This window comes from Camelus ferus, chromosome 8 (genome assembly GCF_009834535.1).
Source record: "Camelus ferus isolate YT-003-E chromosome 8, BCGSAC_Cfer_1.0, whole genome shotgun sequence".
Taxonomy (NCBI): Eukaryota; Metazoa; Chordata; class Mammalia; order Artiodactyla; family Camelidae; genus Camelus; species Camelus ferus.
In genome coordinates this window covers 72,897,263-72,924,156 of record NC_045703.1, presented here as the reverse complement: position 1 = coordinate 72,924,156, position 26,894 = coordinate 72,897,263, and the positions used below count along the sequence as shown (strand labels likewise).

The window sequence follows — 26,894 nt, the reverse complement described above, 5'->3', positions numbered from 1 at the left end:
CAGGCAGCGAGCACCCTTTTGGTCCCTCCTAAACTTCCACTACATTTCCTCTTCCTCAGCTTTGTATTTTCTCTCTCCTTCCTCTTGTCTTTTCTTTTTCAGTGCATATTTTTTAAGCCCCTTCAAATCCTTGATTGAACAAGACAGGATATACACAAACAGATAATCCTGATTCTCAAGTCAGCTATTAAATTGTTTACGGAACTAGTAAGTCTCTCAGTGCCTCAGTTTTTTTGAATCACTGATACCACAATTCCCATGAAACATACAATTAAGTCTCAGTTACAAGGGCACCAAAGATCAAAATAAACATGTGATGCTAGGGAGGCAATTAAGCTTGGGGCCAGCGTCCACGTGGCTGGTGGCTGTCTGAACACTGCACTGAAACATGAGGCTCTGTGTGCTCCCAAGAAATGGGATCAACAGCAACTCCCATCAGGCAGGCAGAGTGAAGGGGCCCTGCATTTTAGAGCCACGGTCTACAGACCTCCTCACGAACGGAGACAAGGTAAGACAGAGCACTAACAAAACAGAGTAACACTGTGCCCCAAACATGACCGAGTGTGAACACGGCTTCTCCCAGAAGGATCTCACCTGCCGCCACACACACACACACGCACGCACGCACGCACGCACGCACACACACACACACACTGGATCACAGGCACAACAAGGATGCGGACAGGGAGACTCAAGACAAAGGGCCCACCATGAAGTCTCCTTCCCAGCAAAACTGTTACAAATGTGGATTGGGAGGAAAGCTGCCTGTCCCGACATTCAAACCCAAAACTGTGAGTGAGCCAGTGAGTGTACAGCAAGCACCCAGAGCTTAAGCCCCTGAGTGCGACCGAACACAGAACCGCAGGGCTGATGACGTACCGGGTCAGACACTTGCAGGAAAGGCTGGATCAACGTTACAGCCCTCTAACACAAAGATTCTGTTTGAAACTCAAATGATTATGCTATTATAAAACCACTTTATAACTAATTTGTAACTTTATAACATATTTTATTTGGTGAGTACAATTATAAGTTAATTACAAATTAAAGTTTTATGCCAAATAGCTAAAAGTATACAAAACCAATTTATAGGTCGAACAGTAAAGTGATGTGTTTTACCTTCTCTTGAGAATCTCTATTTCCCTCAGGCACAGAGAGCGCCCTCCAGGATATGCTGGTAAGTGGGGACGTCAAGGTGGGGGTGTGCGGGGATGCTGCCTTCTAATTAAAGGGTGGGTGGGACAAAAGCCAGACTTCTCTAAATGCACCTTGTTTTATAGACTTGACTTAGAAACTATTAAACACCACTAAATTTTACAGAAGCAAACCTCAAAAATCAAAAGCAAAATAAAACAAATAAACCTCGGTATAAATCAGCAAGGGTATACAATCACATAGCCAGGAATCAATATTTCACAAAAGGCTTAAAATGTCTTCTTTCATATTGTTGTTAACAATAGAATAATTTTTATTTTGATATTATAATTGTATATTATGAAGAAAAGCAAATAATTATGTTATTGTCCTCAGGAGGGAAGAACTGTATCATGAGAGAAAAGACACCCAGATTTACTAAAATCAAAGTAGTGAAAAAACCAAGTATTTCCTAAGCTCTGTCTACTAAACAGGCTTAGAAGCAAAGACTAATCAGTAAGAAGGAGCACTCTCAGCAACCAGACACTAAAGGAAAAGCAACAGGGGAATCCTGCTCCTGGGCTTATGTCCAGAAGGAACCCTACTTCAAAATGACACCTGCACCCCAGTGTTCATAGCAGCACTATTTACAACAGCCAAGACATGGAAGCAGCCTAAGTGTCCACCAGCAGATGACTGGATAAAGAAGAGGTGGTATATTTATACAATGGAATACTACTCAGCCACAAAAACCAACAACATAATGCCATTTGCAGCAACATGGATGTTGCTGGAGAATGTCATTCTAAGTGAAGTAAGACAGAAAGAAAAATACCATATGAGATCGCTCATAGGTGGAATCTAAAAAAAAACCACAAACATAAATACAAAACAGAAACAGACTTACAGACACAGAATACAGACTTGTGGTTGCCAAGGGGGTGGGGGTTGGGAATGGACAGACTGGGAGTTCAAAATGCAGAATAGATAAACAAGATTATACTGTATAGCACAGGGAAATAAATACAAGATCTTGTGGTAGCTCACAGAGAAAAAAAAAATGTGACAATGAATTTATGTATGTTCATGTATAACTGAAAAATTGTGCTCTACACTGGAATTTGACACAACATTGTAAAATGACTACAACTCAATAAAAAATGTTAATAAATAAATAAATAAATAAATAAATAAATAAATAAATAAATAAATAATAAATGGGTCTCTTGTAAAAAAAAAAAAAAAGGAACAGGGTTCTTTATAGAGAAAGAGCCACTTCCTAGCCTGAGGCAGGAAAGGCGCAAGGCGAGCTGAGACACAGCGCCCCCGGGGATGCGCTCCAGGGCCCCTGGGCGCGCCAAACCCTGCCGGCTCACAGCGACAATTCACGGATCAGCAGGGACTAAAACTGCAATCGATGGAAAAACACTGAGAAACTTCACATTCACGAGTTTATTAAAAAATTTTACAAACCACGTTCAACTGTGGATGATGCTAAAATAAGTATTTCTGTCCCATGGCCTCCCACCCAAGAACCTAACCCTGCGTCTGTATCTAGTCAAGGAATGGAGAAAACAGGAGGAAAAAATGGTAAACGTGAAAATCTACAAGACATTCACCCCAGGGTTTTAAAACAAACCAACGAATAAGCAAACTGAGAAAATAAAAGAGGGGAAAGGGCATTTTAGAGTGAAAGACACAGAAGATGTGTTAACCCACTGCAGTACTTAGGTTTTATCTGGATTCTGACTCAACTAAAGGAATTATCTGAGGCAATCAGGGAACCATGAACAGTGACCAGGTTTCTGAGGACATGTAAGGAAGCACTGTCAGCACTTTTGCATGTGATGAAGGTTTGGTTTATTTTTGTTTTTGCTTTTTAGGAATTGTTACCTTTTAGGAAAGTATATCAAAATACTTATGGATGAAATCATGAGAAAGCTGGGATTTGACTCAAAAGTAATTGTTTGGGACTGGCAGCAATATACGTAGAAGTAGAGATGAAACACTATTTGTCAATTACAGGAAGCCTGGTAACAGGCACACAGGAAGCTCACTATATCTTTCTCTCTTCTTCTGAAATTTTCCAGAATTAAAAAAAAAAAAAAGAGCCATATTGGGGGAAAGTATGTAACTAAACATACTTAAGGCAAAACTGATTTTGCAACAGACACACATGGTGCATGCTTGCCATTAACCGGCTGTCACCCATTAATCTCACTTAAGCAAGGGCTCATTCGCAAATAGTAATGAGCATTGACTAACACCCTCTACGACAAACGTAACAGTAGAAAAACACTTCAAAGTTTGCACCTGAATCAGGCCGCCCATCTGAGCTCCGAAATTCTTGCATTCTCTTTTCCAGCTTTTGCTGCCGCCTCCGTTTCATAACCACCTCAGGATTAGAAATTGTTCGGGTAAAGCTAGTTTCAGGCATATCTTTGTAAACTTCAGCAGCCAGTCGAGAATTCTCACTGGAAAGGAAAAAAAGGCAGTAACAAGATTTTTTCAATTTTACATTAGAAATAGTTACACTGTAATCATATAAAAATAAAAATGGCAGGTGTTATCTGGCCACACCTGTTCCCTGCATAATTCTGTCATGTACTACTTACCATGTGCTAATTACTATGGGTAAAGGATAAAGATTCAACACAAATACACTGAATAAGGAGAAATTTATAATTAAAATGTTATACTGAGTTTACAGAACTTACTATGTATTCATTAATAAAGCTAAAAGAAAGGTGTATAAATCATATATTCATTAATAAAGCTAAAAGAAAGGTGTATAAATCATATATTTCAGTCATTTCTACCAGTTTTATCCTAAAATAGACTAAATGAGTGACACAACATTCCAACCACAAGAAACAAAGAATTAACATACTTTAGTTAAAAAAAAAAATCTTCAAATTACAGCAAATCTTAAACAACTCAGCATGATTTTTTTAAGAACTAAGATTTATCACCATTCACTTTCTTGAAGCTAAATTTTTAAAAGTAAAAAGCTCCAAAAGTTCCTGTGATGAGTCAACTGTAGAGTGATGAGATGAAAACTAAATATTTAAATAAGATTGACATACTTAACTAAATTTGATAAATGTATTAAAGATGTCATTTTTTAGTCATAATTAAAAGTCAGTTAAGCTTCGAGTCAATCAAGTTGAACATAACTCATTTTAAGTAGCTCATTTTCTTAACACAAATAATTATCACCCTCTAAGCTAAATTAACAAGGTAAAGGGCAGCCTAAGTCTTCAACTTCAACTTTCCTCTTCTTTGGTGTTTTTCATATGTGAGCAATATATTTATACAAGTCCCTTCTCCTGCATAAACACATGAGATAGAGCCTTACCCTGCACCACTGTGCTCCTAAGAGCCCACACGCATTACGCAGTCGGCACTGCCTCACAGATCGACTGCTAGGCCACTCTGATGCCACCCACACTGGGCTCAAGTACCACTCCAAAGTCAACATCATTCAGGATAAACGGTTAATGCCCTCAAGTCACCAGAGCACTGAGAATCAATCAGAAATGGAAAGACCTGCAGGTCACCGCAACAGAATATAGTTAAGAAACGTGTAGGAAGCCATCCACCTGGCTGGTACAAAAAGCTGGATCTCACTACGACACAGCACAGAGACAGCCCACCGCCCTCTACACTGAGCTCTAAGGGGAGGGGAAGCGAGGGGGCTGGTGGGCTGCGGGGGACGTGGCCGGGGCAGTCTGGTGACACAAGCTCCCCACGCTGTCCCTGAGCCACTCTTCCAGGAGGCATTCAGATGAACCCTCAAAACTGTGAAAACAAGGAAGTCACTGGAGCATTATTTGTAACAGCAAAGGAAAACAAAGCCCTGTGAAGCTATCAGCACACGCACAACAAGGGCTGGCTGCGTGACTATGAAGTTACATGAAGAGTACTGCCTAGTCAGCTAAATTACTTAAAACACGTATTTTTCTGAAAACATGTATTTGTGAGTGTGTATATATATATTTATTTGAAATATATATGTAATTTCTATGGAAAACGTCATTTGATAAGTTCCAGTTTCACAAGACTGATTGTATTTGTTTAGAAACTCTACATGAAAGTAAGAACGTGTTTGCACAGCAGAAACAAGCCACGGTTCTCTCTGGGCTCGTATGACAAGTAACTCCTTTTCCCTTTTTGACCAACCTGTGCACTCTGACTTTCTAAAACGAACGCCATTGCCTTCAGCAACAGCAGAGCAGCACGCAGAATACTACGCAGTCAACCCCAAGGCAAGCAAGAGGCTGAGTCAGCACACGGCCCCTGCGTGAACTAACTGAGCTGGACGCTGACAAGGCCACCCTGAGACCAGACTCCCACTTACGGAGGGAAGGCCAGTTTCTTCTAACATCTCCTTCCTGTTACAATGAAGCACAATGGTTTCCTTATTCCCCTGGCTCGGAGGTCAGAAGCTCAGAGCCGTCTAGACAGAAAGGACACCTACGGTGGGCTGGTGCGACAGAAGAAGGAACGACAGGTGGGGCTGGAGTGGACCAGCGGGGCACTGAAACGCCAAGGGAACAGCAGCCTTTCTCACTGATCTGCCAACCTCTCATCGGGTGTCGAGGGCGAGTGAGGTGTGTAAGAAACCACTGCTGCCTTAAGGAATGAGAAGACAGAAGTGAAAGGCCAGGCAAAGGGTGCGGAGAACGCCGACATCACCTGTCTACTCAGAAAAAACAACAGCGCCGCCAGTCGCCTTACCTAAGGTCCGCAGGCTCAGTGGACGGGTACCGTCAGCAACAAACCTCGCCCAGTAGGACCCCCTAGCAGCTCTCAACACAGCAGAGCCAGAGCACACCCAAATGGACTGCTGTTCATCCTTCTCGTAACTTCTCTGGTAATCCCGTGAAGCCTGTCGCGTTAAAAGACCCTTTGGCTTACAAAACAAAGAGGAATATTTCCAGAATCAACTTACATGTCATCCCCATGGAAAGGTCTATCGTCTTTATCAGACGCCTGCCTCATTGCCTCCTTTTCTCTCTTCTTTTTTTCCTTCTTTTCTTTCTTTGAGAGAGTTCTCTTGAAGTTCTGGATAACCCCTTCTTTTTCTTGCTTCTCAGGTCCGTTACTCTGAGCCTTCTGATGGAAGGAACATTAGCGTTATGCCGGCCACACACAGAACCGCGCACCGCCATCCCAGGAGGAGCTACCTGCACCTCACGTGCTACAGGCAAAACAAAGCCCTGGCAGGGAAAGGGCCGGGGCGACAGAAATGTGCTGTCTCGATGGGCCGACAGTCACGGGAGTGTATTTACCAAAACTTAACCATACATTCCAGATCTCATTTCACTGGGTGTACATTTTACCTCAGACCAAGACTAATAAGCAAGGGAGGAAAAAAACCAAAAAACCCAAACCCAGTAAGAGAACCAGGGTGTGAATCACCAAATCTGATTTTTAATAAACAAAAATCCAAGTATAGATTTGGATAAAGTATCTTAAAGGAACCAATGAAAATATGGAAACAACTAAATGTTTGAATCATTATCTACTTTATAGACATTTTCTTTAACTTTAAAAGAAATGTTCAGAGTAGCCCTAATAACTTGGCTTTTATGAAGCAAAGTTCTAAGTATTGTGCTTGTACAAAAACTTCCGATTTCTTTTGCAGATCTTGCTTATTCATTAGCTTACTCTTGACTTAGAATATTGCCTGCTAGCAGATGACACAGAGACAAATTACTTTTTATATAACTAAGTAGGCTGCCTGGTAAAGAATTCAGAAAAATAAGAGATTATTGGGAACAAAAACTGCCTTCCACTTTACAAGCTGGCATGTCCACTTCCACTGCTGGCTACTGCAGCCTCACCCAGACCCTGAGAAGAGGTCTAACGCACACCAAGGAGGAACTGCCCATGAAAGGGCACGTCAGCTGAAATCATGGTGCAGAAACAAATAAAACGTGGACAGAAAAAAAAAAAAAAGCTACCCATTCTCATCTCATGTATTTGCTGCAAAGGCAACAAGGCCCTGGAGCACAGTGACAAGAACACAGTTTGTGCGTCTGAGACTCCTCAACACGGGACACTCACATCACACAAACAGCAGAGAACGGCTGCCAAGACCAAAGAATGGCAGTTTTCCTCCAATCTGTTGGGGAAAAAAATTAAATAGAAGATTTTTCTCAAGATATTCTTAACCTCTGAACCTCTGCATCTGCTATCCCTCATCAATACTGGATTCCAGAGCAAGATGTCACTTGATTTAACACAGAATTATAGTTAATTTTAAAATTATATCAATATTTCCTAGTACTTCACATAAAAAAAACAGTAGCATAGGAATTCCAGACATCCTGCTACCTGAGAAAGCGTTAGACTCACTGTCACATCACCCAAAGAAACTCAAGAAAGTTTACTAATTTCTGATGTTACACATATAATATGAAAAAGGTATTAAATATGCCTTAAGTTGTATCTGAGAGTTTGCACACAATAAGTTATTGAAGTTTTTTTGTCCTTTTCAATTCTTATTAAAACATATTTTGACTTTTATAATTTATAAAAAAACTGAAGCTGATTACCTGACCATTAAGTCTCTTAGTAACAGAAGTTTACGTAACACTTTGAAAAAGGAAGGAGCAATATTTGGGCTTATTTGGTGAAAGAGGGGAGGAAGCAGGGAGAAGCTGGGCTCCTTTAAATTCCTTTGTGGGTGGAGGGCAGAAGAGCAGTCTGGGAGGGAAGCACTGGGAATAAGCACCCTTGATGGCAGCCAGACCCCTAGACCCGGGCAGCCAGACCCATGACAGAGCAGTCAAACCCCCAGACCTGGGACGGGGCAGCCAGACCCCCAGACCCATGACGGGGGAGTCAGACCCCTGGTCCCGGGACGGGGCAGCCAGACCCCTGGACCCAGGATGGGGCAGTGAGACCCCTGGACCCGGGACTGGGCAGTCAGACCCCTGGACCCGGGACTGGGCAGTCAGACCCCTAGACCCGAGATGGCAGCCAGATCCACCTTGGGGGGCGCAGCGTCATTCTCATTCTTCAGAACGAATCTGCCCTCGCGATCATCCTTATTCCAATTCAGCTGCACGACTAGGGGTTTCTCATCTATATCTAATCTTCTTTCTTCTTCAAAACATGAAAAGAAAAAAAAAATGAAGACATGGTTATTTAATGGCACTAACCAATACAACATTCTGATATACATTTCATTTTACAGACAAAAAATACCTTACTACCTCGATTACTTACCAATAGACCAAAATGTAACTTAAAATGTTAAGTGAGAGTTTCAATAATTAATTGGGTATTTTGGCGCTACTTTATGTAAATTACTAGCCACTGACCAGGGACAACTTCCCGACAACTTCAGAATCTAGCCAGGAAAATAAGAGAAACACACGTGGACTAGAAATATTCGCCGGCCTTGCTGTATGTCTGTTTCCGTAAATCAGATTCTCACACACAGCTGGAAAATAAGGAAACTGCTACTCTCACACAGACACTCCACTAACTCACGAGCCTCTTCCCACACTGACGGCCATGGCGAAGGCTGCCCTCATCAGTCTGGGAGGTGATGATGGCACTCTTCCTCCTACCTCCACCCCTCCGAGCCTGGTCCCCAAAACACCACAGCCCCTCCGGACTGGAGAAGCATCGTCCCCTTTTCTTTGCCGAGATAACGTGCTAAGTTCAGGGTCTACTTCCTACCTTGCTAGAAACCTAACAAGCCTCCCCCCGACCAGGAGCAAGGCCCACTGAGGGCCCCGCCCCGCCTGACCACCCGCTCGGGGCTGGAGCTGGCGGAGACCACCCCGCTAAGCTACACGGGACGAGCTAAAACGAGCGCTGCGGGACAGGAGGCGCAATGCCCGAGGGAGAGTCGCTGTGCCAAGTACAGAGCGAGAGTCAACAGCACACACTTAAAAGACAGAGACTTACAGAGGCTTTTAGTAAATACTGTATGTAATCAGTCATGTTAATTATCAGAAGCAGAAATTACAAATTCTTAATTATTATTAACAACTGAAAATATGAGACGAGAGTAATAAATTAGAGACCCAATCAGGAAGTTTGACATTCCTGCTACAAACCAAAATCACCAAGCTGTTCACGTTGCAGAATCTGCACTACATCAAAATCCCTCACGGCGTATTTTTTAGAGAACTCATATTAAGAACAATTAAGTCTAAATATTGAAAGAAACACAAAAACAAGGGAGAGATAGCCTAAACTACTGAGCGCAAGCGCAGGTCCGGCCCTGCTGCAGCTTCACAACCCCAGGGGTCCTCTGCCCTCCCGCTCGCACGCCAGGTCTAATAGCAGAACCCCTCTCTTTTCCCGGGTGATCTCCCACGCGGACTTCTGACGCAGGAAAAGGTAGAGCGTGGCATTCCGGCGGAGCTGGGCCAGCGCTGGCCCGCACCCCAGCTGAGGCGCCAGCGGCCCCTCAGGAGCACTTTCAAGGAGTACTTTCAGGATGAGCTGCACCTGCCGACGCTGCGGGAGCCGCTGGTCCCCGAGCACCATCCCTTCTGCTGGCGCCACACTGGTGTCCAACTGGGTTTTCCAGGGTGCTGTGAAAACAAGCACTGCCCGCAAACCAGTGTGGACAGGAAAGGGGGGCGCCGCCTCCAGGAGCTGGGCAGGGCCCACCAGGGAGGGACTGAGAGTAAGAGTGGGATGACATTTTCGGTTTCCCTCTCGTTCCATGTGCATTATTTTTCCAAAATCCACCAAGTTGTCAGAGCACAAATACCAACTTGTCTGAATCTAACCACTCAATACAATGAACTGTTAGGTATTTCCTTTGGCCTCAGATGCCACTAAAAAGTCACTGACACACGGAGGGCTCTGTGACCTGAGAAGACAGATCCTGACCCTGCCTGCTCCGCCCGAGGCGCGGGGGCCCACCGCTCTGAGTAGGAGGTGCAGGAGGGCGCCAGGCTGCCCCGCGGTCACACGGGTGGGAGAGACACTTCCTTGCACGCACCTTCCTTGTGCTTTTACCCCCTTACAAGTAACATAATTTACTTTTTAATGAAAAACAAATCTAGCAAACAAAATTTAAAGAAAAAATGTTCTCTTAAAAATCAGTATACATATGTTCATATACAACTGAAGCATTATGCTGCACACCAGTAACTGACACAACACTGTAAACTGACTGTATGTCAATAAAAACATATATGCAAAAAAAATCACTCATTCCATTCTTCACCTCTCTAGTTCTAATCGTAGATAGTATTCCAAAGAGTCCACATAATGGTATTCAAATAACCCAGTAGTGCAGACAGAAAAGGGCTGAAAGCAAGAAATATTTTCTTCCTCTCTGTAAACTATTTACAAAGACTCTAAGGTAAACAGAGAGCTCAACCTCAGAAAAACCATCCAAAAATTGAGCCCACCCTCTGTTGTCAAATTTACACTGGGTATTGTTTATGTAGTTGATACCAGCATAACCTTAAAAGAGTAATAAACAAATATAGCCCACCTTATATACTACTGGGGAAAAAAAATTTAGTGATACCTGAATTTCACACATTGCAAAAAAAATTTAGCCCAATTTCAAACGTACAAAGAAAGAAAGCTGTATTTCTGAAGTTAAGAAAAATAATGTTCATATAAGTTTTGTGGGTGAAATTTAAACACGTGTTCAAATTGGGTTTGTGTTATATATAATGCTTTATTTGCTGCATCAACTGAGATTTGTTGTTTTTTTCTTTTACAGGTGACAGTATTCCCAAAGCACTCATAAAAATTTTTATAAATTTCTACATTTCTAATCAGTCCAACTTAAATTGCTATTTGACACATAGGATGTTTTCAGAAATTTCAAACCTTAAAACAAGGAGAAATTAAAAACTACATAAAAGAATTTCTTCAAGATGCCCTAATTCATCCCAAAGAAAAACATTACTGCTCCACATTACAAAAATTTTACAGCAAGATTGATGACTCACACTCATAAAATACTGGGTTACAATTACTTGTAGTATTACAATCTATACATAAGAGTTACATGAAACATTTCTCCAAAATCAAGCAGCGTCCTGTACCACCAGTGTCTGTGGCAGCCGGGCCTGCCGGACCACTTTAATCTAGGACTGTCATGCTACTTACCCCTGGAGAAATAAGCATACGTAAAGCTGATGTATTCATTCTCACACCGTAAGTGCCAGGAACTCAGAACATTTCGCGGACATAGAAAAGCTTTGCCAACCTCTTAAGTGTCCCCCCGGCCCCTGCAGAGGGAGCAGAGGAGGTGGGCAGAGCGGCAGGGCCCCTGCGCACGTGGCCGTGGACCCACCCCGACGAGCCCCGCGTGCGCACTGACCTCCGCTGACGTGCACTTCGTAGAGGGAGTACTTGGGAGACGACAGCATCCGCATATCGGGTCGGAACTTCTCCGCGAAGCGTCTCGATCACATCTTGAGTGGTGGCGGTACTGGAGACCCGGATGCACTTTGTTGCAAAGTTCCCAGCAGCTTTATCTTGAAAATAAAACCTCATCACTCCATGGAACTCCAAATCCTAAAAGGAAAACAAACCGACACATTTTTGGAAAAACGACATCTCAAAAAGGTGTCTTCAGAGTCAGTCACACAACTTGGGACACGTTATTTACAATTCCTCTCTGCCTCACTTGTCTCAAGTACAAGGCAGTGGCACGGGGACCCCACGCCGACACAGCAACACCCATGCTGAGCCCTCAGCAAGTGCCGGGCGCCGGACACGCACCGTCTTACGATGTCTTTATAGCAGCCCAGTCAGGCAGACGCCGCTATTAAATCCTATTCTCAAGATCTGGTCATTAAAACTCACAAAGTTTGAGTATCTTCCTCAAGCAGCAAATCCAGAATTAAAACCCAGATCCATGGAACTTCGAAGTCCATGTCTACCTGACCCTGAGGTCCTGTCCAGTCCTGAGATTATAAAGCCTAAATGAAGAGACTGCTCTAAAAGCAGAGGGGAAATGCGGGTCCCAACCCCACCATGGCTGTAAACAAATGGAGACTCTAAACTTCTGCAGGATTGTAAACTAATTTCCAGCATGAACTACTTGCCCCAAATCAACAGACACAATATAGGTTTTTCTTAAACCCTTACTTCTAGAGAAAAATATAATGGAATGCCAACCAAAGACTACTCTGCTTCAAGGGTGGCTGAAGCCCACGCGACTATGAGATGCTCCTTACCGTGGTTTCCTTTTTTCTTTTTAATCAACGGAAACAGTTTATTTGGATGACACTCTCGTGAGTTATCAGGCCCTTTGCTATAATAATCGTAAGACTCAGGGTCATACCCCAGGAAACTAGTTCCTGCTTGGTGGGTTTCATGTTATGTGGGGATGCTAGAGGGGTGAGGGCCAGAGTTCCCGTGCACCCCAAGGTGCGGCTCCCAGCAGAAGTCTGGTTCCCCTTAGAGTCAGGAGTCCTCCTCAACTCTCCCCTTTCTCTCCCTCTGCACCGAGTACATCCAGCCCTTCCACCTCCGAAATACACCCAGAATCCATCCCAAACCTAATTAAAACCAAGTCAGCTAAGCCACTCCTCGCGTCGTCTTCGCAACAGCTTTCCTTCTCAGATGGCAAGTCTCCTTGGGGCTCAGAGACCCCCGCAGGCGCGCCCTCCCCCACTCCCCAGTCCACGCGCCCATCCCCCGTTGAACGTGTGATCCAACACGCACCTACCTATGTGAAGGAAAGTAAGGAAAATGGGGTATCAGAACGAGGTTGGCTGTATAACCATATGAAAGGTGGACCGGAAAACGAGACTGCGTTTCAGGGACGTTTCTCGCCCGGAGCCCTTCCACGGGCCCCAGCCCCGACCGCGGCCCCGGGAAAAGACAGGGAGGAGCGCAAGTGTTAGGAGATCACAGGACGACGGGGGCCCAGTGGGTTAGCAAACCGGGGCTACATCAGCAGGAGGCCTCTGCGTCTGCCCGGGTCCACCAGCAAAGCTAGGCCGACAGACACCCTTTTTAAGTCAATCTCTCCATCTCCACGTAGTCGGCAGCCCTGACAGCGTTGGCAGTGCCGGTGCAGCTGTACGCAAGGCCTGGTGAGGGCAGGGACAGCTGGGGACTCCTGCGGCTGCCACTGCGGGTTCACTCCCCGCCCCCCACCGCGCCGCCCACAGGCTCCTGAGACGGCACTTGGGAACACAAAGCTCAGTCTGGAAGTGAGGTCGCATCCGTTCAGGGTTTTATCCCGGGATTCCGATCCTCGCACGCTGCCGCCCTGAAGCCACCGTCACACACTCGACGGTCTTCTCCAAAGGCTCATCCTGGTACCTCTACAAATCCACCCCCATCCTACTCAACCACCCCGCTAACAGAGTGGCTTTCCGTCCTTTGTGATGGGAATAAAACCGCTGGCTGTACCTATATCCTGAAAGGCACAGCAGTGCCAGCTTCTCTGAGGATCATCAGTAAGTAATCCAAACCAGCAGATGTTAAAGACACAGACGCAGCACCTGGGAGGGCCGGCCGCTCGACAAGCACACCAGGGAAAGAATCAGAGATGGACTGACAGGCGGGCCGGGAGAGGAGACGCCTTTGTCCTTCATCGTCCGCGCGAAAATCCTGCCCTTTCTAGGTAAAAAGGAACCTGCAAGCGTCAAATCCCCATTATTAATGTGGCTCAGCTATTGATCTTACATAAAACCTGGAGCTAAACGGAAAAAAAAAAAAAAAGAGTAATAAACCCAAGGGTAGAGATATCGCGCTTCCAGCGAGCTCCCGCCTCCAGGGAAGCGGTCGTGCTTCTATCGCAATTCTCCAGGTTCCCCCAAGCCCAGATAGAGGTGTCTATAAAAGCCACCTCTGGTTTTATTCCATTTGCACTAAGCACTAGTGAGTAACTATTAGTTTAGTTTTCTTGGTTCCTGTGGCAGCACACAGGAGCAGTCTGGGCACAGCTGTGATTAGCACAGTTCCTTAATACTTTAGTACATTAGCATCCTCTACAGTGATTCAGCTCATCTTGCCTGGTGTAAGTCCACAGAACTTTATCAAACCTGAGAAGACTGATAAAAGTAACTTCCTGACCCTAAAAGCTGGACATGGAGTGACCAAACTAACACAATCATAAACGTAGCTAACGTGTAGAAGGGCCAGCACGTGCAGGCAAGCAGCGCTCAGCACCTGACCCCCAGGGCAGGTGCTACCATCACCCCACTGTACGGGGCAAGAGAAGGAAGGGCCAGAGAGGTCAAGCACAGTAGCCATGGTCACAGGGCCACCAAGAAGCTTGTCACTCCACCGTCTAAACAGAGTCTGACACTCATGCCTCCTTTTCTTCACGACAGGTACAAGGGGACTCCTGAGGAAACTATGGATGGATGAATAAGAGAGAGAAACAGAGGTTCAGAGGGGTCCCTGGCCCCGAAAGCACCACATTCAGACGCTGGCGGTCCAAAGCTCGGATGAGGGGGTCCCCATGCACCCCGCCCGGCCACCTCGCCCACCGCCGTCCGCAGGGGACCGGGGCACCCGGGGCACACAGGACACAAGGGCGCTGGCACCTCCGAGCGAGTTACTGAACATCACACAAGCTCACATTCCCTCAATTATAAAAGGAAAACAATGAGCTTGTTCTGAGGAGGAAACAGCCTGCACACAGGCAAGCACTCGCTTCAGTCTCGCCGCTGACCACAGCCTTTCTGGGATGAGGACCTTCCACTCCTTAGTCCAGGGCCTCCCTCAGCCTCCAACATAATGCTTCACACACAGAAATAAAAACAAGTTTGAGTCAAAACTTCCAATAACAATATCTGATTCCTGTGGCTGTCTGTTCTCACCTGATAAGAACTCCGAAAAACACTTTAAATTTGTAATAAACAGCATGAGGCCTCAATGGCAGCGCTGCTGTTCTGACAATGCTGCAGCCAACACAGCTGTAATCTTACAAGGACAAGTGTTTCCGTACAAAAGATTCCTCCCTCCTCCGTGCTGGTTATGCGTATCACCCATAACCACCTCCAATCGCTTTAACCACAGCCGTTTAATCAAAAGGGACGGGAAACACAACACTTGATTCCTCTCCTTAATGTTACTTTTCCTGACAGGCAGCAACTGTCTTCCTCTCCTAAAGGTGTGCATCTACCCTGAGAAACATGCTCACTAAGGATCATTACCTCGAAGTGGAACACTACTTGGGGTGCTGAAACACTGAAACAAAATTATGTTAATGTTTATCAGAAAGAACACAACAGACAAAAACAAGACAGCTACAGGATGAAATTACACACTGAAGAGTCAACGCGAGGAACAAAGAATTAAAGACGGAGGCTTGCTTTTAAATATTTCATTAATATCTCATTAATTAATGAAACTGATCATCAATCAGCCTTCTTACCCCAACTAGTAAAGACCCACCAGGACAACCCCAAATCTCCCTTCGCGCAAGCTAGTCAGAACCATTTGCTCAAGGCTCACACGCGTCAACCACGCTCGGTTTGCTTTCCTCTCACCCAGCGCAGCACCTCCTTCAAATCCGTTTCCCAGCCTGCAGCGAGAAAATGCAGACTTCAAACATGTAACCCCACTCCAGCTCCCACGGAGGACACAGCAGCTGACAGGACCGTACCACTTTATCACAAACACAATCTAGTCTTGACACTAGTGCCTCCAAAACAGGTGCAAAATGTTAAGAAAAAATACAGCTGCGCCTTCAAAACACACACATTACTTGTACGTGAAACAATGACCTGGACAACAGCCATGAGACTCTGTTTTTTAGAGACAGCGATGACACCTGAATGTTAACAGGTTACAGAATGCAAGAAATACCTGAGTATGGGTTGCTAAAATCTTACTTATATGAACACTGTTTTTTAAACTTGTATAAACTGTTTCTTTTAACTATTTTTAAACCAGTACTTCAAGCATCCTTTCTAAAACTATATGCGTTTCATTAGCTAAAACTTTTATAAGACAAGCATTTCTGAAAGGTTTAAAGAACTAACTGTAAAACACCTTCAACACTTCCTCCCATGGCGCTCAGTTCTGTTCCGTCGTCTGCAGAAAGGACCAGCGATGGTTTGGCCGGGGCACCAGGTCTGTGTCGTGGAGACCAGCACCCAGGCACACCTCGTTCTCTTGTGCTCACAGATACCGTGTTTTTCACAAAGTGAATGTTTGTGGCCACCCTGAGCTGTCACATAACAGACAGTTAGCATTTTTTAGCAATGAAGTATTTTTTTAATGAAGGTATGTACGCTGTTCTCTCAGACATAATCTACTGCACACTTCGTAGACTGCAGTATAGTGTGAACACGACTTGCACCAGGAAACCTGCACACCTGCTTGCCTGGCTTTACCGCAGCGGTCCAGAACCGAACCGCTGTACCTCAGAGGTGGCCAGTCCAGTCACTTGACAGCAACTACTCTCTGACCCAGCAATCCGCATCCAGGAAGAGTTTACTCTATACCTACACCTGTGTGTTTGGTCTTTATAATAAAACGATCCCATTAAACCTTTTTTGTCTGAAAATAAAGGCCTAATCTCTAGCTTCACAGTGTGCACCTGTCAGGATGTGAGCCAACTACTATGCTTCTAACATCCTGATGTTACTGAAGCTGAGAAAGACCAGGTGCGCTGACATTGGGACACTCATCTTTCAGGGGAAGAGCAAAAGTTTTCTGGACTAAAACACTGATCTGAAACACAGACACTGCACACAGAGAACACAGGCAGATCTCCCCTCTTATGAAGTCTAACAAAAAACCACCCAGTATCCAATCATCTAACCATTTTAAATAAAACAGTTCTCTGCCAGAAAACAGGCTGCTGTGAAAACCAACGGGCCAACGTGTCTCCAGTGCCTCAGCCGCGCCTGCAGACAGCCCACTGCCACTCCCAGCGGCGGGACCTGTGAGGCGCGCTCTGCACCCCCAGGCAAGTTACGTCTGTGCTTCGCCGTGACTCCAGTGGAGTTAGAAACCCCCCCACCCGAGTCAGCACTACAGGGGGATAGAGAAGTGAACGATTTCCCCACAGTGCTCTTAAATTGTGATCTCTACTTGTGAACAGCTACCACACATCCATACACGGGGGAAGTAAAGATGATGAATTAAAGAGTACGTTACAGCCACATGACAGAAGAGCAGTCATCACATTTGTGATTAAAGATTATGTCTCTATTTCTGCTGTAGCCTTTAAATGCTGCCTTGTACAAATGCAGAGTACAAATGGAAGCACACACAGCCCTGAAAGCTGCCCACCCAGTCCAGGGCCGAGACACAGCGGGGCAGTGGCCACAGACCCTTCGGTAGTCCGGTGAAGTCTACACGACGGTTCTCAGGATGAAAGGTTTAAATGCACAAAGTAAAACACGAAGGATCACAAAGTGAACAATTACATTAAAATACAATTATTTAAATATTTTAAAACCTGTGATACAGTAATATGAGTGTTCGTTGTTAACATATTAAACAAGACCTAGATCTTACTTTATGCATTTAAAATCTTACAACTTTAATTGCGAAGCAGATATGAATACAAACTCATAAGTAAAGAAAACGCTAAATTTCAGTTAGAGGTTAATAAAAATTTACTGAAAAGTAAGGTGTAATTATTTTCTCACCCATGTCCATAGACCCGACGGAACCCACCCCTGGGCCCCAAGCCGAGGAACCCGTAACAACTCCCGTGACGACACGCGCACTCCTGAGCCGAGCAACATGCCCTTCTGTGTGCAGCTGGGTAGCTGGACAGCACTGTCCTCTACTAAAGCAAATTCATTTCCACAGCTCTGCCAGCCAGGCTTGACTCTACCCACAGGCATCACTGAGACCTGGTTTAGCAATGCTCTTCCTTTTCCGTTCAATGACGAAACGAAACAGAGCAGACTAGGTTTCTAACGGGCACGATGCGCCGTGGGCAGGAGAACAGCGCAGGGACGGGCTCGTGGAACTGCAGCCCCAGTCACTCCTGGGTGTGCCCTGGGCTACAGGCACCATGCGGTTCACTTCCGAGGGGTCACAGCAAACCAGCTGAGACTGAGAAAAGGGTGTCTCAACCTCTGCTCTCTGACACTTTGGACTGGATCAATTCTTTGCTGTGGGAGCTGTGCTATGCACTGTGGGGTGCCAACAACACCCCCGGCCTCCATGTACCAGATGCCAGCAGCACCCGCCAGATACCTGCACAGGTCCCCAAGGGGATAAAACTGTCCCAGTGGAGAACCAGCCTAGGACCTTCCAGAATGACATTCTAACTCTGCCCCCTCTCACCGCTCTCCTTCCTGTCACATACCTCCAGACGCACTTCCCTCCTGGACACATCTGCGCTCTATCCCCCCAGCCTGAAAGAGTGTCCAGAACTGATCACAGAACTCCAGGTGTGTGGGACCAGCTGCAAGGACACTGCTAATTCTAACACTACATGTGTAACTAATGCCATTTAAGAGTACACTGGCCTGCCGGGGACCACCTAATGTTGTTGATTCACATGGGGTTCCAGTAAAATGAAAATTCTAGGGTCACCTCCATGTCAGTCCACCAAATAACAACACTTCTCCAGCTTGGCACTGACCTGTTAGACAACAGCCTTCGAGCACAACTAGTCACCTGGCTCCTAATTCATCTAATTCTACTTAGACGCAGTCCTTAACAGAATATGATGAAAGACATTGTTGAATTCCTTGATGAAGTCCAGACTCAGGATGACTAATGCATCCATCTCCTTGATCTACAAATCTGGGAACCCTCCCCTCTCCCTCACAGGCACACGCAGAACATGACATCATCGCTGCACCTCGCGAGTCATGCTGGTTCCCAGGAATGGGATTACACAGCTTTCCAACCCCAAGACTGCGTTTCCTCTTCAGTTTTAACACACTCATAGAGAGCGTTTCTACGAATAGTATTAAGTTCAACTTTACAGTGTTAGTATAGTTTTCATACTGCTTTTAAAACTTGCATTGCATAATAAATACAAGTCTTTATGGAATCCCATGCTTTAAAAATTACACACTAAAATATACAAAAATATGAATATGTCGTCATAAAGCATCGTCTGCGTGAAAGGGCAGGAAACGCACACGTACTTGATTATACGTGCAGAAAGAAACCTTCCTTGAAGCGGATAAACCAAATGTCATAAAAGATGGAAGCAAAGCCTTTCTAAATGCACTTCATTACATGGTTTCAACTTTGGAGCCACGTGATTATTTTTAAAAATAAAAAATAAGTTTTAACCAAAAGTAAACACTAAAAATTTAAAACAAACTGAAATTAATGTCCAACCATGTATCAATTTGGTCACACTGCCATATATAAAAGTTTTTTTTAAGTGATCTTAAAAAACAGTATTTTGATTTTATATTCCTAGTGGACTCTGTTCTAAGGATAACTATCTTGCAAAGAAATATGAATCTTTGTTCAGAAGTCCGACTAGTTAGTTGTAGTATCAGCATTATTATGTATAATACAGTAACTACATGACTGAATGAAGCAAACAAGTACTGTGTTAATAGAGTTACAAAACAAGATTTTCGATGTGAGAGAAAAGACATTTTTTTTTAAATCAGAAAACTACGTATAAAATCAAGGAAGGTCAAATTTGAATTGGAAACATCAGTAGAAACTCATGGATTTTTTTTGCTTCCACAAACCTCTGAGTTCTTTCCACAGAAAAGGCCTTGAAGCAAAGGACAAGTTGTAAAAATAAGCATCTGCAGCACCCAGACTGTCATCTCTAAGTATTATTCCCACTAAAGGAACCAGGTCTCCTTGGAGAAATGGTTTAACCCGGTTACGGGTCAGAAAGCAGGCAAGACGAGCTTGGGACACCTTGGTGTGCCAGAAAACAAGGCAGTTCTCAAAAACTTCTGAAAAAATAACCCCTCTAGCCAACCAAGGGCGCACCTGGCCAAATGCGGACAATCTGAACCCAGCAAGAATAATGACTGCAATTGACTGAAACCAAGAATCCATGAAAATCCTCACTTATAAGGAACAGAACAGAGAGGTGAGAAAGCCAGAGACAGAATCAGAATCCCCGTCACCACTGCAGGGAATTAGGGCCCCAATTCCTTAGCCTGAAAATAAGCAATTGAAGTCAAAGAATTCAGAATTCATTCTGCTTTCTGACAGCTTAGATCAGGAAAATGTGTTTATGTATTTTTTAAAGAATTCCAGCCAGTAAAAGTGAAAGAAATAACAGAATTAGGAAATCACAATTTTTTAACCCGTCCTTCACTTGGGCAAAGATTGGCAACAACCACGCAGGAGGGGAGAGGCTGCCGGACCAGGACCTGACCCCGGCGAGGCGGTGGCTGTCACAGCCCCAGCCCCTGCGCGGGGCCCAGACACACGGCCATGCCCGAAGCACTCCTGTCCAGTGGCTGCACCTAAAGCCTCTCCTCTGAAGCCACAAGTCAAACACCACCACCCAGCCCCAGAAAAGAAAAAGGGCAAGTCCAAAATGGGAAATTCTACAGGAAAATTAAGACATTTATTTTCCTCAGCAAGTCTACGACAGGAAATAAAAATGGGGGTGGGTGAGAGGGGGGTTAGAATGCTTTAAGTTAAAAGAGACATAAGAGAACAAAATATAACACATGAACCTTGTTTGGATACTGATTCTAATAAATTAACTGTAAAAATACATTTTTGAGGGACACAAGGAAACCTGAATACAAGCAGACAACAATAAGGAATTACAGTTAATCTTGTTGATAGGATTACTGCATTGTGGTTAGATTTTGTTTGAGATGCACATTGAAGTAGAGGAGAAATAACTTGTTAGTTTCCAGGATTTGCTTTAAAATAGTTCATCTAGAGACAACAAAAAATAATGAATTAAGATAATGACAAAATCTTGAAAATTCTGAAGTCTGGGGGATGGATATAAGTGAGTTGTATCTACGTTTGAAACTTTTCCTATTAAAAATATGAAAGTAAGTTATACTTACAAACTAAACATTATTAAATATAAAATAAACCTGTTTTCATAAAAATACAGAGACTCTGGGGAAAAAAAACCAAAGAATGCGATTCCGTAGCTAGATAATGAAATGACATCATGAGTGGCCAAACATCTCCTGCTCACAGTAAAGGCAGCGAGTGTGTGGTAGGAAGTGAGCAGGTGACGCAGAGCCCTGGAAGCAGCCAGACACCAGGTGAAACCTCACTTAACACACATGCATCTCTGGGTGAGACACGATGATCTGCTTTCCCGTTTATAAAATGGAGAGGCTACTATTTACTTCAGGAGGTTCGGTGGTTCCATATCATTTACGGCATACAAAATGCTACAAATAAGGCACCAGATGATACCTGTCACTCCCCACTGCACATTCTCCAGTGCTTATACTTACAGGGACCCAGTCTGAGAGGTGTATGATCCTATCTCTGACTGACAACAAAAAAACAAAAGCAGAAAACAACTGAGCATACAGTGAAAAGCCTGCGATACACGCACACGGAAATGCAAAACATTCAGCCTGCGGAACAAAATGACACTGCACGGCATTTGTAATTCTATGCTTGAAACACAAAGGCCATTCCTGAAAATCTAAAACTGTTTTAACAAAGGGGTCTATTAATTTCTTAAAATTAAAAAAAGAAAAATAATAGATAAATAACATCAAGAATAGTAATTCCTTAATAAGACTACTTGTGCTTTTCAAGGAATATTTGTAACTTACAAGGAAAAGCCTTCTCTAAGGAATACATAACTAATAGTAAACATTTTTTTCTTTAAAAAAAAAAAAGAAATACAAAGTCCAAAAGTTCAGATCATTCCCAATGCTCTGGTTGTAACCAAATCAACATATATAAAATTTTGAAATGTCTTCCTGTTCAGAGAAAATAACCATGTTCCTGAACTCAGCCTCAATATTATAATATCCAAAAGCCAGAAGGAAATCCAAAAAGATAAAAATGAGGAAATTCTCTTTTAAAATCTACTTCTTACATCTGTACTGAGTCTTAAGTATGCGAAATATTAAAAAGAAGTTTCTAAATCTGAACAAGGGTAAAGCACCAGATAAATAACATACACAAATTGCTAAGTATCACTGTCTTCACAGTAACTTTCATATGGAAGTAAACACTCAAACTGTGGCAACTGATTCAAAGAATTTCCTCCAGTCAAAATGCTTCCACTCATGTCTGTTTAATAAGCTAAAAACTGGATTCACAGCGCTTTATTTCAATGAAGACTCCAAGTGACTCACCTAAGTCAAAAGCAGCTTCAAACCCCACTGCGCTGCCGCATTAGCGAACACACGCAAGCACATTTTGAAACACAGGCAGGTTTTGAGTCCACTCACATCTTAAGACCTTTCATATCATGTAAGACACTTGAAAAGGGGTGGGGATAGACGTGGAAAAGAACAAATTAGAAACAAAATAATTCTGGGATGACGGGTACAATAGCAGTGACGTGAATATCACTGCCTCATAGTTGGGATTTTAAAAAGAAACCCGAATCCTCTGTTTTGGTCCCAGTGGCTGACATCCTCTCCCCTGGAGGACCAGTGGCCGTATCTGGTGTCCACCACCACCTCCGGGCCGTATGTCCTGTCTCACTCTGCGTTATCTAATGAGCTCAGCAGACTGGAATGTCACTGGGTACCCGGCAGAGAAAAACAAAAGGTACGCTGCATAAATCAGCATGGCGACTTTGGAAAGAAAGGAGCCACACTGCCGAGGAGGATTTTTAACAGCACTGATTCAGAAAAGGAGCACAGAAGTGCAAAGTGACACAGAGAGAGCAGCTCACTGTTCGACTGAGGCATGTTCTTCACGTGACTGCAAGAGAAGCACCATGACAAGCAGCACTGGCAGGGGGAGGTCCTCATCCTGCTCCCTAGAATAACACCTTCAACTTCTCTCCCAGAATCTTCCACACTGAAAATAAATACCCCAAACACATGGGATATTTAACTATAACACATACATGTATAGATTTAAAAGAAGTACATTCTGGAATAAACTTTTTAGATAATTAATGGAATATGATGTAGGCATGAACTCAAAGACAAAGATACAGAAATATGGTAAGTATTAGGTCCTGAGACATGAAAACCTCAAAAGTTACTGATTCTGTTTTTATACATGAAGTTATATCTTTTGAAGAAGATTTACCATTTCTAGACAAAAATCAGAAACTGTAACTAAGAATTTTTTTTCAACTTGAAATATGGAACGCAGAATTAACTGAAATCATACAAGGCTAACCCCGAACACGGCGTGGGAGCTCCCCTCCCCCACAAACTACATCAACTGACAGAAGGCTGCGCAAACAGGTCAAATCCCTGTCCTGAGGTTAGCAAGGGAGATGGTCTGCTGCAGCGAACCAAGCCACACAAGGGAAAGGAAGAAAAAACACAGACGATGATGATGAGACAACACAAATACCAAGAACACCCAGCACACCCAGGATCCGCCACAAGAAAGGTTCACCAGCCTTCCTGTTCAAAGGGAAGGACTGCCTTGAGCAGAAGTGCTTTCTTTGCATCATCTGCTTCAGTTCTAACAACCCTACGAGGTGGGTACCTTCATCTTCCCAACTTACAGACCCTCAACTGAGACTCAGAAAGATTAAGTCACTTGACCACGATCACACAGCCAGTACCAGTGGGTCAGAATTCTTCCTGGGGCAACTCTGAAACAAGAGGCCGTACTTTTAGCCACAAAGCAAACTGCCTCTTACCCTGTAAGAGGTAAAAGCCTGTAACCCTTCCGGTTTCAGCAACAAGCAGACTAAACAAGTAGCAACCATTCCACTGCATGACAGAGAACACAAAACAAACATTCCCTTAGATGCCCTGCTGAGTTTATACAAGAGGAAGAGAAATCCAAGAGGCAAGGCCAGGAAACATGGGTATGGAGCGGGCCCCCACCCCAGCAGAGGTGGGGGTATGGAGCGGGGTCCCCACCCCAGCAGAGGTGGGGGTATGGGGGGGTCCCTCCCCAGCAGAGGCAGTGGGCTATACTGGGCGGGGGGCTGTATCACAAAGAAATTCCCCTTGGAGCAAATACTTACATGAAGAAGTTAAACTGCAAAACCTCCAGAACAGAATATGGAAAATATTCATCAAACAAGAGGGAAAAAGCACAAACGTTTAAAAAAGACTGATAAACCCAACCACATTTCAAAAGTTTTAAAATCTGTGACAAAAGACACTGTAAAAAATGAAACACTATAAACAAAAGCTCTATAAACACCATTTACAAAATGCATAATGTACAAAAGGTTAGTATTCAGAATTTATAAAGATCTACAAATCAACTAGAAAAAGACAAATAGCTCACAAGAAAAAATATGGACAAAATATTATAAAAAGATAATTCAAAGAGAAAATCACAATGACCAATTAGAATATAAGAAAACATGTTCACTTATTAAAATCAGGTTAATATAAATAACAATATATCATATATTCCAGCTTATAAAAATAAATCTGGATATACTGAGGATGTGGGAAATTCAGAAGTTTGGAATGTCGCTTGGTATAAGCATCTCACAGATCAATGTGGCAGAACCTGGTAAATGAGCACCTGTGCATGGCCGATGAGCAAGAAATTACACATCCGGTCCAGGTGCCCTCTTAAACCCTTCTTTTCATTAGCACAGTAGGGAACATGGACAGGGGTGTTCTTTAAATCCTCACTTGTAACAGTGGAAAAACGTGAACAACCTGGTGAGCCCTAGACAGGAGGAGAGAGGATGGACCATGGGTGCTGCAGAGCAGTTCAGATAAATGAACTATTACGTGCCATCTCCACGTTAGTAGCTGTCCCCAGAGGCAGGAAGGGAGAAGGAAAGGCAGGGAAACCCTTCAGTCACGTCTACAAGCACTAAATCCTTAAGTGCGCTGGGTCTCATTCACCTGGAAGAGGCAGACATAACACTGATACATTCCTTGCTGAGGTGGGAATTAAACGAAGTAACAGACTGGCTGTGCACCTGAACCACTGCTCGGCATGCGGTGTCAGCAATGCGACCATGACAGCCACCCACAAGTTCAAGGAGGCGCTCAGAACACCTGCCGCCCAGGGAGGAGCTCACGCTTCCTGAAGTGCTACTCGCAGAGTAAGACTCTCCAAGGACGCGGACCACAGCAGAACCACCGGTCTTCCAGGAACTAGTCAGAGTTCTTCAGGACAAAGGTTCCCTACACTTTTGCAGTAATAAATCCCAAGGAATGGAGAGGGAGAAAAGGAGAGAACTGTCCACAGGTCAGACTTCCAAGCCTGGGGCACAAACCAGTCCAAAGATAAAGCTCACTTCACAGCAATGTTTCTGAATTCTATTAAAAATGTAAATATTCAGCAACACAAAAATAACAACTTACCAGAAAAATTAAGTAAAGCAAAGGGACCAAAAGTTAGCGGGGGTACAAGTGGCAGGGAACGCTTGAGTAAAACCCGCACCACAGGGAAAGGGACCCAAGCAGGGGGCACAAGTCCAAAGACCCCAAGGCAGACGCCCCACTGGTGTGTCAGAGAAGCAGCAAGACCACCGTGGCGAGAGCAGAGTGACACGGGGAAACACGGCACTGGACTTTCTTGGAAAAAGGGAAAGGGCCTCGCGTTGGGCTCTGGGAGCCAAAATCCACTCTGAGTAACGTAAAGCCACACTTGAGAGTCTGAACAGATTATATTATTTGTCTTAAGGTTCAGAAGTTCTCTGCATGGGAAACACTGTAAGCTGGCAAAGGGAGACCATGGGAGGGAAAAAAAGTAAGAAGCTACTAGAACAATCCAGGTGAGAGACGAGGCCAGCCTGCACTAGGCCAGGAGCAGGAAGGGGAGATGATGAGAAGTGGTCGGATGATGCCAATACTGTGACGGTAGAGCCGCCAGAACTTGCTGACAGGCTGATCAGATGTGCGGTCTGAGTGAAGAGTCCAGACGGACTGCAAGGCTGGGGCAGAAGCAACTGACGGAGCTGACCTGCAGGGGTCTGTTCGGTGGGGCGACTGCAGGAGCAGCCAGCGCGGGGGCGCTGCTGGGGGAGTCGGAGTCCTACTCGGGACAGGTCACGTCCAGGACGACGACCGAGCCTGGAGATACAACCTGGGACAGTTACAATTTTGAAGACAGGTGCTCCCTTGATCTTTTAGTTATTTTTCAAGTTCTTAAAAATGAAGAAACAAATGAGCCAATAAAATATATCCACTTATGGATATAAAATTAGAAGACCAAAATGACAAAGTAGGAAAAAAACTTATAAACACAGGATAAAACATTAGTATGTTTCACACAAAGCATTTCACAAACAGAAAAGATTAAAACAAATATCCCAACAGAATAAAAGGGTACTTCACATAAAGAGGAAGTATAACAGCCAATAAATTCATAAAAGACACTCCGCACCTCAACAAGGAACAGGGAAATGTGAATTCTGAGACCAACAACTTTTTAATTGTTGGACTGAAAAGCTGGGGGGGGGGGATAAATTGGAACAGCTTTTTAAAATATGAATTTGGTAAAGTCTATCAAAATTTTCAAATTCTGCTTTTAGAAATCTATTTTAGAGAAATACACTACAGAAAGACATATCTGCAAAATGTTCATAGGAACATTACTGAAATACTATCCTAGAGACACAGTGTTCCTGAGTAATAGTGAGGAAAACGACCAGAACATGGAATGCCAAAGAGCTATTAAAAGAGAATTTTATATACACACAACATACACATATACATATACGGAAGAATTTCTTGACTAAAGCATGCTGCAAAAAGCATACATCATATGACCCCATTTTTGTAAAATAAAATTCAAATACATACAAGTGCTCATTTCTG

The 26,894-nt window shown here is 44.1% G+C and overlaps 1 protein-coding gene across 1 annotated transcript in view; it reads right to left on the bottom strand.

Annotated features, from left to right (window-relative positions):
* AFDN (afadin, adherens junction formation factor) overlaps nt 1–26,894 on the bottom strand; it is a 122,463-nt gene that overhangs the window by 80,791 nt on the left and 14,778 nt on the right. Inside the window, 5 exon segments of the mRNA XM_032485369.1 lie at nt 3,448–3,608; nt 6,089–6,252; nt 8,135–8,247; nt 11,459–11,534; nt 11,536–11,655. Of these exon segments, the coding sequence (XP_032341260.1) occupies nt 3,448–3,608; nt 6,089–6,252; nt 8,135–8,247; nt 11,459–11,534; nt 11,536–11,655 (634 nt within the window).